This window comes from Gordionus sp. m RMFG-2023, chromosome 3 (assembly GCF_954871325.1).
Source record: "Gordionus sp. m RMFG-2023 chromosome 3, tfGorSpeb1-WG-v2, whole genome shotgun sequence".
Taxonomy (NCBI): domain Eukaryota; kingdom Metazoa; phylum Nematomorpha; class Gordioida; order Chordodea; family Parachordodidae; genus Gordionus; species Gordionus sp. m RMFG-2023.
Genome location: NC_088777.1, coordinates 19,782,050 through 19,797,162, shown reverse-complemented (window position 1 = coordinate 19,797,162; position 15,113 = coordinate 19,782,050). Strand labels below are relative to the sequence as shown.

The window sequence follows — 15,113 nt, the reverse complement described above, 5'->3', positions numbered from 1 at the left end:
AATTAAGGCCATAATTAAAGATAAAGAAGAAGGTATCTAGTATTGGAGCTAATATTGCGACTATTTTAATTTCTCGAAAGTTAATGGCGTTCATTTTGATTTAAATACTACTTTTTTGGATGCATCATATCTCATATGCACATGTTGATAATTATTAATAAAGCTAGCTTGTGTAATTTTTTTAATCTGACTTTCTAACCTGATTTGGGCTGTAATTATTGGAAACACAATATCAATAAATTATAAATTATTGTGGCTATCTGCATCTTATGTTTTTACAATTAAAAATTTACTATTAGAAAACGCAATTAATATTATATATTATTAACCCTAACCCAGTTTTTCTTCAAAATTATCATAACCCCCAAAACCCACTTTAAATTTAAAAAGTTTCAATTAAACCATATTTATCAAATGTTGTTTAAGGGATAAAATCTCGATGTTAAAATGGTTACTCCTTGTGCAAGCGCATAGGCGTAGCCAGGATTTTGTCAGCAAGGGGAAAAAACATTATTAGGTGCGTTTCCTTATGAATTATATTGGATGTCTTTTGTTCTAATTATACGCCTTCGGCTATTTTAGATTTTTATAAAAATAATTTTATCTTCTCACTTTTTTTATATATAAAAATGCTTTTTTCTAAAAATTATGAAGAATAGTCGTGATTTAAAAAAGTTATTAATTTTTACTAATTTTTTTTCCAAATGCTTCTTTATAGTTATTGTATAAATTTATGAGGGATATGTTGTGGAAAATTTTTAGCTTGGTGCCGCGTGCTAAAATTTTTTGATAACAAATAAATATTACTCTCGCGTTCTTTCATTTTACCTCCTTTCCTTAGTTTTTTTATTTTATAGTTATTTAAGCAAAAAACATTTCTATTCATTATTAAATTCGATCGATATTTCATTAAAACCTAAAGAAATTTAGGAATTGCCAATCAAATTTGGAGCGATATGAAATACAAAACTTCCGAAGCTTATACCATCATTATTAGTGCTCTTTCAAAAGTATTCTTTTTTTTAACTATAAAACTTTTATTTCCAGCGGTAATATCGTCATTAGTTAGGAAGTAGAAACTCTTGATCAAATAAAACATTTCTATACCCATTTTTGATTTAGTTTTGGCAGTTAAACTGACCCAAATAGGTCAATATAAGGAGATATTACCTTGTTTGTAGGTTTCACTGTATCAAATTACATTTTCTCAGCTATTTTTGCACCATAATATTTACACTTTAAAAATTTTCGTCACTAAGGACAAACTAAAACATGTTAGGCACTCTTTAATTTTCTATTAGCAATCCTAAGGCTGCATTCAAAGTGGAGACATCCGTTTTTTACATCCGTTCCGTCAAAAGTCAATCTCATTAAAAATGATATATATTGATTTTCATTTTTAAAAAATTATAAGTAACGTTATAAAGCTTTATAAAATTTGCCCATTTGCCGGATCCTTTTTTAAGACGGATCGGAACGGGCGCACTATGAACATATATATCATTTTTAATGAGATTGACTTTTGACGGAACGGATGTAAAAAACGGATCCGTCTCCACTTTGAATGCAGCCTAAAATACTTTCTATTTATTTGAGAAAAACATTTTTTTTGGAACACGTCTAAGTAAAAGAAAAACTTAAGATAGCAATCCAATCCCCTTAATTTTTTTATCATATAATGGTTAATTATTATTTTTTTGTTATAGTATATGAATGCGGATAAATCCTTTGCTTTGTACGATGAGATGAAATCTAAATCGATTCCCTGTAATTAAATTTATATTTCGCATATTATCTGGATTGATCTAACCAACCCAAAAATACTGTAGCTCGAACCAGCACATGATGAAGATCTTTGGAAAAGTTTTTCTGTCTAGACTGGCTATATTTTGCCCAGTCTGTAATAATTTTTTTTGAAGGAAAAAGACATAAATTTTCTTAATTAATCATACAAAAATGGTGAAACTCCTGGCCCGTAAAATATATTTCCACAAGTTGTCCGGCCTGATAAAATATTTTGTCAAAGATAACCGGCCCAACCTCTATACAACACATAATTTTTTAAAATAATCATAATTGATTTCATTAACAGTTGAGCCAGATTCACATTCCTAAATAGTATTAAGAGGTTCAAAATTATTATCGCAATATTTAGCGGTAAACTAAATTGAATTTACCAGTTGACACTTTTATGGCCCATAATTTCGAATTGATTTTCTTTTATAGATAGGATAATAGGAAGTTATTACGATTTTCTTAATGAATTTGTGTTGTCTTAAAAAAAATTCAAAAAGGCCACTTAAAGCAAGACGTTACTAGAGTGACGATATATAATTATTTTAGGGTTCTATCTAATTCTAACTTGATCAATTTTATTAGGACAATGTTAAATGAAAAATAAAGATTAGGTAGTGAGAGATATTAAATAGGATTAGGTTAATAATACATTAAATCATAAATTTTATAAGCCAAAAATTTTTTTATTTAAAGTGAACGTTAAAATTTACAATAGCTTGCTCGCTTTGATTCCTTTGCAACAAGATAACGCTGAACTACAGTGGAATTTGGCTAAAGTAATATTAAATAACGAATGATATTTTAAAAAGGTTTTTTTGAGTAGGCAGCGTCTAGGTGAGCGGATAAAGGGCGGAGCATTTTGCTTCCAATTTTTTTGAAGGGGGTAGTAATCAATTAAAATTAAATTTTTTGAGGGGTACCGATTAAATTTTTGAACGAATTATATACATTATTATAAATGTCGATATTAATAAGTAGTATTTTCCAATCATTTAATGTAGCTTGGAGTTTGATATTTATTCCTTTATAATTAGAAACTCATGATTAATAAATAAAAAATTGGGGGTTATAGATTTGGGGAGGGGGAGGTTAGCCTTCTGTGAATTTTCTGTTAAATGCTGCATAATTATTTTATAAAAGTTATTTAATCATTGAAATCCAAAATATGTGATGGTGAATCAAAATGTGCTTGGATGTATTTTTTTGCGCCAACGGTTAAATTTTTTTTGTCACTTTGTTTCAAATCGCGAAATTATTACGATTTTTTAAAACAAGATTATTTACCTAACTTTGCAGATCTCTACTATGACATATTAACTCTTACCACTTTTGTAAACTCGTCCTATCATTTCAAAAATTTTCTAACTTACAGAAGAACCACTAGAAGATTTTTTTCCGTCGAAGATAGTCCAGGCCATCATAGCAATTCTAAAAGCCAATTACGTTTTAATAGAAGTCTTCCTAAGAAATCTTAATTAAAAAAAATTATTAACTGATATTTATTTATTTTTTGTATTAATATGTCTAGGTTTTTTTTAATATTATTTAATTATATAGATTATATTTTAACTTGAATATAAAGACAATTGGTGATAAAAAAAAAATTCATGATATCAAATTATAAAACTTATTTAAATTATAAAGCTTTAAGAATAAATTAAGTAAATTTTATGAAGTAAAAATTTTTATTTTGTAAAGATTAAATTCTATTTTTAGATTATTATAACAATCATTTTTGTAATTAACATTTCATTATTTTTTGTCATTTCGAATCATGCAGCCAAATGGTGTAACTAAAGAGGTGCCAAGAGCTGCGAAATCTGCCCCTCAATATGACAAAATGCTCTATTCTTATATAAAAACATTTAATGCTAATTTTTACGATTTTAAAAATCATTTCCACCTAAACATTGTTAATTTACAAATTTAAAAGTCAAAAATAATTTTATAATACGAGATTCAATCAAATCAATAAGCACAATTAGGATCTTGAAATGAATCGCCAAAAAAACAAAGGTAAAAAAAAATATACAAAATTATTTCAGCAAAATAACTAAAAGATATTTTTATTTTTTTAGTAAATCTACTATAATATAATTTTTCAATTATTTTTTCCAAATGAATGGTTACAATTTTACGCATTTTATATAATTAAAATATTCTACTTTTTTCCATTTATTTTCTTATGTATTTGCTGAAAAATAGACGATTTTAGCAGATTTTTTCTTACAATTATATTTCATACCTTAACCCTATTATATTATTTAATATTAATTTAAATTTATCATATAATCTTATTCTGGTGCATTTTTTGGTAAGAAAAATATTATTATTTTTTATTTGCAACCATTTTTTAAGTTTAACTTATTCTGCCATCTTGAATTGTTGACTCCACTGCATGCAGTCCGATAAATAGAGCAACCGCGTTTTTATGTAACTAAATAAAAAGGAAAAGAAGTATAGAAAGTTGCATGTGATTTATTATTTATACAAATATAATATATTACAATTGGTATTGTGTTCTAACGTAAATTAAAGAAATTGATGGAGGAAATGAGCTTAAATTGCGTTATTCCTGATTTGTACACGTTCAACAATTCTCTGAGGGTCGTAACTAAGATAAGGGATTACAAAATCGCATCTTCCATATGTTTTCAATTACTAGCTGAGATGCAAAGATGTAGGATAGGTAGTAAATCTATAAAATATATTTATTTTATTCAGGATTTCATTAAGATAGGTTGAAATTTAAAAAAAAATAGATGTAACAATTGAATTTTGGAAATTTTAAATTTATTAATTCGTTTCTCTTCAATTGCTCATCGATTTATTCATCTTTAAGAGTGAATTGGAAATGAACCATATAATTTTTTTTAAAGAAACTAATTTTTTTTATATCAAATGTAAATATTCTAATTCTATGACTGAATATAATTGTAACTATCTATATAGTTTTACAATATTTTAATTTATTATCTATACTAATATACAACATATTAAATATATATATTTTTTTAAAAATAAATAAATAAACAGAACCTAGCTTGGCCACTTTCTTATTAGTTCTTAACTGCTTTTACAGAGATAGTAAAAAATGATTATATGCATTTTATAGATTTTTTTTTCAAATACCTCCAAATTATATTTAAATAATTGTTAAAGATCTTTTTTAATAAAAATCATTTTTGCAATGAAGCTATCCACCCCTTTTATATAAATATGTCTGAATAATGAAGTGTCATTTGTTATAAAGGAATTTTCAAAATATAAATCCTGTTTAGCACTCGTTTTTTTATATTCTGAATGACACCATATTTCATCATGAAAAAGAATATTTATAAATCGAGGAAAATTAAAATAATTAAAATTTCGCCTCAAAATAACTGGTTCATATGATAGGTTAGTTACCATACACAATTCCATCAAAAATATCAATTCTTAAAATTTAAAATATGTCCGATATAAATGATCTAAACTCAAGAGTAGTGTGATTAAATTGCTTGGTTGGGTCGAATTAGCATGATTTTTTGGGTTTTTGGTCGAAAAAATGAACCTAAACCAAAGCAACCAAATTGGTCGACCAATTACATTGACATGATTTATTATTATCACATCAATTATCAACAAAAAAACATGATATTATTATTTAATATTTTTTATTTATATAATATTATATTATGAAATAAAATTTATATTATATTATGAAAATGGTTTGATGTTTTTTAATAAAAAACAAAGATATGCTGCTAAATTATAATATCATTTTAAACAATAAATTTGTGATTTTCACGCCCAAAATTTTAAGCAAATTATAACATAGTTCATTTGATAAGAATTTTAAATCTTTTTGTAAATAAATCTTTTTTGAGAAAATCTTTTGTTAATTTTAATATAAATAAACAATCTTTTAGGTGAATAAAATCTTTTATAGTTTTTTTTTATCATTTTTCTGAAATTATTTTTTAAGTTTAAAAGAAGTGGTAATTTCTAAATAATTTATTTTTAAATATTTATTTTTTAAGGATAATATTTTAATTTAATAATTGTCATAATATTCGTTATTTTTTAACATTTTTGAAATTTTTTGACACATGAGGATAAAAATAAAATTTATATTATAAAGATGATGAATTATAAATTAAATGAAGATGTTCCTTGAATAAATGATAATTATATCTGTATTTTTAAGATATTCGATTTTTTTGACGTTAATGGGCAAAATTAATTGTAAACATGTTTAATCAGTAAGATGTACCCTAGAAAATTGAGAATTGTCATAATCGTTATTTTTAAAGTTTTTGTCGCAAATTCTCAAAAATGAATATTGCAAACATATTTATATAAAACTTCAGTTAATATGTACCCTGGATAAGTAACAATTGTCATAATCGTTATTTTTAAGGTTAATGGAATTTTTTTGACGCAAATTGGAAAAAATAAATGTAGCAAGCATGTTTAAATAAAATTTAAGGGAAGATATACCCTAAATAAGTGACAAGTGTCATAATCTTTTTTAAATTTTTTTGAGAGTACCGAGCCGAGCACCAACTTATAATATTTTATTGTGAACTGAATGTCAATATTTTGCTCACTTATATTTTGCATAGAGGACGAATATTTTAATATTAACAGAAATATTCATTTTTAATATTAGATTCCTTTTTCAAAAATTGTTCCTTTCATCGACCCGAGCATGGACCGGAGCACTTACTCCAAACAAACTTATTACATTAGCTTATTGTTGCGCAATCATATTTTTATATATAGAGGACGAATATTTCAATATTAACATGAAAAATAATATTTATTTAATATTATATTCCTTTTTTAAAAAAATTATTCTCTTATAATCTATAAATTAAAAATCAGAAACCAAGTAATTCAATTCCTTATTAATTATTGATATCGAATTAGAAATAATTATCTTCTAAGACCGGGAAAAATTTATTATAGGAATTTATCGATTTTTAGATATTTATTATTCATATATCATCAAAAAATGAGGGTATTATATCTTTTTTAATAATTTTTGGGATCTCTAAAATTTTAAAAATTGGCTAAGACTTAAAACGATTAGATGAGTTGGCTCAGTAGTTGACAGTTAAATAACGATATCTTTTGAGTTTTGATATTAAATAGACTAATCATAATCACTTGACAAACCACGATATTTTTTTTTAACAAAACAATTATTTCTTTTTCTTATGGATGTACCTATATTTTAAAATGGCTGTCCCCATCGATGCAAGCTGACATCATAAATTGAAAATTTATCATTTTTCTAAATGAAATCTTTTAAATATTAATTTAATATATATTTATTTCAAATTTATATATTTGTGCGATTTATCAATAAAAATATTTTATATAAATTTAGAATTGCAATTAAATTGAATATAAACTATAACTGATCATTATTATATATTTAAATAACATATGTTATGGTATAGTTGAATTTTAGATGTTATACTAATAAAAAGTGTAAAAATTTAAACCATTAGTATCTTTGCAGAAGACAAAATTAGATATGATATCGCATCGGATTGGCCGATATCAATTTAATATCGGGGATATCGGATCAGCTTCCAAAAAGTTTTTATATAGATAATTTGACATATTAAAAAAATTGGGCTGATCTACGTACAAAATACTATTTAGATTTTCTGAAATTTTATTTATATTATAATATATATTCAATTGTTCACCATAAAAAATATAGTGTTGTCTTATAGAATAAAGATATCTTATCTAACAAAATTGTATTTTTATATTAATATGTCCAGGTTCAAAATAGACCGGAGTAGTGTTATCACACGTCATTTTCCTTAAATATTAACCATAAAATATGTAAAAAAAAAAACTACTTTTAAATATTTTGAAAAATTTGCTGTTTATTTTTTAAATAACCCCGGTCTCCTGTTTTATATTGAAACAATCTAGGTTTTATATGATTAGATTAGCTTCAGCTTAGTTATTCCACTCCTAGTCCCCATAAAAATAGATCTCATGCACACCATAAACTTGAATATAAAATTTATTTAAATATAACAACGACAGTAATGAAAATATAACAAATATATATTTAAATAAATATTATTATATTTATTTATATAATTCGTCTGCACCCCTCCCCCTCCATTAATTTTCAAATACTTTATATTATATAATAATAAAGTTATTAATGTTTTGAAAAAAAATTTTTTTTATTTTCTATATAAATAAATAACTAAAAAATAATAATTAATAAACTTAACTATTTTTCCCTAAAATAATTTTTTTTATTCCGAAAAATACTCCCCCTCTCCATAGTGACGCTGCTCAATAAAAATAGTAAGTATTAATTTTCATTTCAAAAATTTTTTTGGTACTGGTAGTGATAGGTACTGTATTCCAGTTTCTGATATTGCGAAAAATGAAAATATTAAATAATTATTTTATTGTATTTTCTATTAATATATATTTATTTAATTCAATATATTTATACTCGTCGTACTTCACTTCACAGTTCACACCATAATTTCTTGGTCAAGTATTATAAATCTATAATGCTTGAATTTTAAGCTGTAAACGCTCAATATTAAAACTGAAAATTTTTTTTTGTAAAGTTAAAATAGGTATCCAATAAAGTATAAACCCCACAATAGTTTTGAAGATGGTTAAGTAACTATAAACTAATAATTATATATGACAATTTAACATAGTCTGAAAGAGAAAAAATTGTTAGGTCAAATATACTCCCACCAAAGCACCGCAATTTTAACAAATATTTAAATTGTTATGTAGAATTTATAATAAAGTTTTAATTTATAATTAGAATAATAATAATAATAAGATTAGTAAATGAGATTTATTTTTTCTTAGTTTTCATTATAAAAATTTCATTTTTGTATACTTGCCACAAATACGCACTAACTGTGAATAAAAAAAATGTTTACTCTACCCAAGGGAGCTCTGCAAATTCAATTTTTTTTTGGCCTGATCCCATTACAATTTATTAAAAACGCTATCTCCGTTATACCTATTTGTAGGCACTACTAACAACCTCCTTTACCTCTGAGTCTGAAAATATTTTAATTTATTTTAAATAAGCTGTTTCGACCAAGCAAATTAACAACAGTAAATATATGATTATTTTTCTGTTAATATTTTGTCCTCTATGCATAAAAATATGATTGGGCAAAATATTCACAATAATATAATATGGTTTGAAGTAGGTGCTCCGGTCCATGTTAAGGTCAATGAAAGGAACCATTTTTAAAAAAGGAATCTAATAATAAATATAAATATTTTTATGTTAATATTGAAATATTCGTCCTCTATGCATAAAAATATAATTGAGCGAAATATTAACATTCACAATAATGTAATATAAAGGAACCATTTTTAAAAAAGGAATCTAATATTAAAAAATATATATGAATATTTCTGTTAATATTGAAATATTCGTCCTCTATGCATAAAAATATAATTGAGCAAAATATTAACATTCAGTTCACAATAAAATAATATGTTGGTGCTCGGGTCGATGGATTTGGTCGACCTTTTAGTTTTGGTTCAATTTTTCGACCTAAAACCAGGGTCATGGTCGTGTAAAACCAACTAATTAACCACAATACTCAAGAGTTCACGATTGCAATACCGGATTATACGATATTCCTTAATACATACGACATATGGTATATATGCATATTTTCGAAGATAAAAATTGAGCATTTATATTATTTATGATATTATAAAAATTAAAACTATTATAGTATAAAGTTTTCCCTCTTTTAATGTTTCCGATCCAAAAATCTTATATCTGCGTTTTAAATTTATAATCCCCTTAGGGTTCTACTATAATCTAGTTTTGATTTTATATTAATGCTAAAATTTATGGTGTTTATAAATGATAAATAAATTAAGGATTAATTTACATTGGATGATGGAGAAGGAGATTGTAACTAAGGAGGAATACGGGATGGATTTAATAACTAAATCATCGTTGTATGTCTGGGTTATTATTTTATTTACCTGTCTACATCAATGTTTATATTTCTTAATGTTTTAATTCGCACCTTAATATATACATGGCAACTCTTTATTATCTTTTCTAAAATTTTTTAAATGTATTTTCGTCAATGTTTAAATTATAAACTAATTATTTCTTACAACTCTTTTTCTTTATGTAGTTTCCCTTTATTTTTCTTGTTAATTATATTTTCTAAGATTCCTTAAATAAATATATTTTTTTCGTTTCAGATATTTCTTTTTAAAATCTTTATTTTTTTAAAAAATAAATAAAACTAATACAAATACAAATAACTTAAGTAAAAAAATATAATATTATTTTTGATTATCAACATTTCTTTCAAGGCCAAAATAAGTTAGTTAAAAACTACGTTATAAAATATAACATTATACAATCTACAAGCTATGATCTTACAAATAAATAAAAACTACGTTTAACACATTATACAAAAAAATAATAAACTTCTTTGTTAACCAATTAGGGATATTTTTCTAAAATGTCTGAGTCGATCTGGCTCTATTTTCCAGTCAGGGCTCTATAGGGAGCCGAACATTTATCTATTAAAGTTATGATTTTATTATAAAGTTACGGCTAGGCGTATTTTAGAATGTTGGGTGGGCACATTTCCTCCTTCCTATATTCTACTGTTGTGAATATCATAGTAAGCTAATAAAATTTCCACTTACTCCACCTTCCTTTTGTCAAAAAATATACAATATGTCACGATATATAAATTTAAAATAAAAATAAGTTCAGAAAAAAAAAGACATTTTAATAATAATCTGCAATAATTATTAAAGCTCTCCAATAAAATTTCTATGGAAAAACCCCAGCTAATAGTGATTTTCCCTCTTTGCAAAATCCTAACTATACCTATAATTACAGCTTAGGAAGATAAAATTAAGAAGATTATTTGTTTGAAAAATATTTAAAAATTCGCTCGAGTTTTAAATTTTTCACAATGATAAAATATTGCTATAAATTAATAATAGGTTAAAATTATTGAATATATGATTTTACTAGTTTATAAAAATAAATATATCTCCTCAAAGAAAAGTAAAATTTCTCAATTTTTAAGAGAATGGTCTTAAGGTATTTTTTAAACGGTTTTGACCCTATTCAAAAATCAATAAACGTTCTTAAAGATCTAAGGATGAATTGATCAATATTTTATTCGATAAAAAATATTTTTAAAACATGTTAATATAATGTTATAGAGCGTTCTTATAGCACGATAATATATGACGTGGTGGATAACATGCAAGGCAGAGAATATTCAATCAGGCATCCTCAAGATAGTTTTTTATAATCTGTTTTTTAAAAATATTTATGTTTTTATTTTATATAACATTTTGAAATTCTTTATAAAACTGGCATCGGAAGCTCTTATCATTTGGGAGTACTGGGATTTAAGGCCGACCTAGTGAAACACTGAATATTTATTGTAATTTTTAGACTTAACATAATGTTTAAGTTGATGTAGAAAAATTCGTTCTTTCGCATTCAAATTATAAGGCGCTTTAGACGTGTCAGAATTAAATTTAAGCACGTTTTTAATCTAGTTTTTCTGTAGCATTATATTATGTCTAATATTTTATCCTTTTTTAAAATAAAAAATAAAAACGAACACCACTTAGTTGACTTTTTTACGACAGCCATGAGTATAGTAAGTTTTTAAATTATTTAATTGAATTAATTTATGTTCATACGTTACCTTTCTATAATTTATTAGGATTTCATGATGACTAGTCACTATATATACATTCGTAATTTTTTAATTCTAGTAGGGATTTTAGTTATATATTATTATTTCATATTTATTAGTTTCGATTTAGCATATACCTTTTCATTATAAATTTTTATAGCTACATCTCATGGATTTTTATTTGTTCATAATTTGTAAAATATTATTTTATTTTACTTTCTTAACTCATAGTGTCGCTTCAACCTTCAAGATAAAAATTTGGCTCACCAAATTATGGATTTATATCATTTTGGCAAAAATAAAATAATGATAGGGAACGACTCAAATCACCGATCATTTTTGTGAGTTTAATCATTATTCATCAATTTTCTATTAAATTTAAAATAACTGTCTTTTTATGACGATAAAATCTATAATTATTATTTTTAAAATAGTGCGATTTTTTATTTTAAAAATACATATAAAATATATTAACCTCTGTGATATGGAAAAAGTAATATGTATTATATAATCTGGTGGAATTAGACCTCTTATAATAAAATATTAGTATTCTTTAGTCGAATAACGGAAAATGTTATTAGTTAAATTTTGTCAGAATACATATATACTATCGGTATCAGACAACCGATACAATCTTCGATATCCATACACTAACAACGGTATCGGCATTACTGATATCTATTGTAAATACTTTAAAAAATATACTTGTTATATTTGATAAAAAGAACGGTTGCCTTTACTCGCTATTCAAATAAAAGTAACGCGTTACTTAAAAAATACTGTATATTATGTTAAAATTTTTTTAATATATTTCCCCATAGATAATAAAAATAAAATTTGGAATTTCACATGCATCGATTTTCCTGTTTTGGCGCGATCCAACAGAAGTCAATTCGGCAAAAATTTGAAAATAAACAAATATTCACACATCGCTTACATAATTTCTCACTGCTCATCAAAACTTTTGGTATTTTTGGTGAGAAATTCCTTAAATTTATCACATTATTAGGAAGAAAATTAAGCCAAATAAGTGGCGATCATAATGAAGCCTTCTATTTCAAATAAACCCTTACGATTGCTATTCATCAAAGTAATTGCATCGCTATTCATGGTCCCATATAGAAATGCTGTAAACCGATCTCTTGATTTTTTTTAAAATTTATATAAATGCGCTATATTTTTATAAACGATAATTATTTTTTATATGACTTTGTTTTAAATTCGTTTTTTAATAATAAGCTCAATATAATAAAAATAAAAAAATATATTATATGATAAGTTCTTTTTGTAATAATTTTATATTTATTTTTAACAACAATTGATCAAAATTTTGATCAGATAAACAAGGGGGCTTAAGCTCAAGCTTTAACTGTGTTAAGCACACGTTCAACTGGCGTTGAGAATGGGATAGTTGCATTATATTTAATAAATAAAGATTAAAAATATTTAAAGAAGTCTTTATTTTCAATAAAACTTATTAGATCATCTTCACAGGAATCTTTATTTCAGACACGCATTATAATTTTTTTTATTATCATTATCAGAATTTAATCTTATTCCTTTTACCTTCATGTGTTTTTTTAGATTTGAGCTGCTGTATCTCGAAGCGTTGCTTTTAGAATTCGAAGGCACAATTATTAGTTAAAAATTTTAACTATAATGCACATATATCAAAAATTACGAAAATAAACCAAAAATGGCAGTGCTCTAACTTGGCTAAAAAATTAATATTTTGAGTCTAGTTTTTATTTATATATTTATTGGAAATTGAGCAATTAAACCCAACTCTTAACCAGAGTTGTTAAAGTAGCGCGCTAAATTTTTTGGTAGCTATAGCTAATAGCGGCTACTTTTTTTGTAATTATGTAATTTTTTAGCGCGCTACTTTTTTTGAAAGTAGCAATTTATATTTTTCATTTGTATTATAAACCTAAATCACGTGTTAATAATTTAAAATGTCATCGCCTATGGATATCCAAATCGTTGAAAGTGATTCAGACAATGATATTAATGAAATGGAAGATACCAGGGAAGAAAATGTTCTTAATAGCTATAATACAAATTTGCCATTCCCTAGATTTGAAAATTTTTTTAAATAAATATATAACCAAAACTGGTTTCAAATTTATTTGTTTAAAATGTAAAAAAAAATATTTCCTCGAATCAATCCAGTAGCTATAACCTCAAGAAATATTTAAAGGTAAATTGTCATTTTTACATTCTAATAATATTTATTTTAAAGACTGTTCATGAGTTTTAAGGAAATGGAGAAACATCTAAATAATTTTGGTATAGGCAACTCTACATCCAAAAAGACTAATTCAATTCAAACCAAATTAATTAATAATGCAAATGACAATATTTCTAAGAATTGGCTGAAAAGTTATTGTTGATTTTATAATTTATACAATTCAGCCAATGTCCTTAGTTGATAATCCATCATTTACCATGATGATTAAAACTCTATCTCTTGGTACAACAATTTTATGCCGCCAGACACTAATGAATAAAATAGCAGATAACTTTAAAATGATGAAAGATGCTCTTATAGTAGAGTTATCTATCATATATATGTACCACGGGAGATAGTTAAACGCATAACAGAAGGTAAAAACTTATTTATATTTATAAATTGATCTGATTAAATATTTTTAAGCTTATTTGGGAATCACAGGCCATTGGCTATACCCTAGAACTTATAAAAGAAGATCTGTGGCATTAGCCCTCAAAATGATAATGGGATGCCAGACATACGCTTGCAAATAAAATTATTATAATCTATCTTATATTAAAAATATGTATATAAGCTTAAATACGCCCTTACCCTCAAGTACTAGTGTCGAGAGATTATTTAATAAGGCAAAACTTATACTTTCTGATCGTCGCTCTAGACTTGGGGATGATAATATTGAAATGATTTAATTATTAAAATGCGACAAATTACAATATATATTTATTTTTATTACATAAATTTTTTTATAATAAATGTTGATTTTTATATATTTACTTTACAATAACATTATAAGCAAAAAATAAAAAATTTGTTTGTAAATTTTTTTTATAAAAAGTAGCTAAAGCTACTTTTTTTGCAAATAGCGATAGCGGTAGCGCGCTACTTGTTTTAACAAATAGCGATAGCGGTAGCGCGCTACTTTTAAAAGTAGCGTTTAACAACTCTGCTCCTAACTCAGAAATTTTAAAGCAATAAATAAAATAAAAATAAAAAATTTTGGTCGTTGATCTGAATTAAAAACTCGGCTTAAATTATTTATAATATTTAAAAAACATAATAGAATTTTTTTTTCTATATTTTTTAGAAAAATATAAAGAAACGCGTTACTCTTTGAAGCAAGTAACAAATGGCGTTCCTTTTCTTCAAAAAAAGTAACGACGTTACTTTACAGCACTATTGATACCCAATACTGATATCAAAAATAACTGTTGTATATTTATTATTTATTGAAAAAAATAAAGATGTGATTATTTATTTATCTTTTTATAATTAATTTATGAAATTTCATAGGAAATAAAGATTAACAGCACCTCCTTTCATCAGTTTAAAATTTTCAAGGATTAGGAATTTATAACATAGTGTTTGTT

At 24.7% G+C, this 15,113-nt stretch overlaps 1 protein-coding gene across 1 annotated transcript in view; it reads left to right on the top strand.

The window, feature by feature from the left end:
- The window catches only part of LOC135926146 (small ribosomal subunit protein mS39-like), a 31,062-nt gene that overhangs the window by 6,821 nt on the left and 9,128 nt on the right, over positions 1-15,113 (top strand). The window contains exons 9-16 of the mRNA XM_065461874.1: positions 923-1,010; positions 1,707-1,767; positions 2,491-2,573; positions 4,336-4,486; positions 4,834-4,884; positions 11,026-11,106; positions 11,446-11,474; positions 11,745-11,854. Coding sequence (XP_065317946.1) covers positions 923-1,010; positions 1,707-1,767; positions 2,491-2,573; positions 4,336-4,486; positions 4,834-4,884; positions 11,026-11,106; positions 11,446-11,474; positions 11,745-11,854 — 654 coding nt within the window. The remainder of the gene's footprint in view (positions 1-922; positions 1,011-1,706; positions 1,768-2,490; positions 2,574-4,335; positions 4,487-4,833; positions 4,885-11,025; positions 11,107-11,445; positions 11,475-11,744; positions 11,855-15,113) is intronic.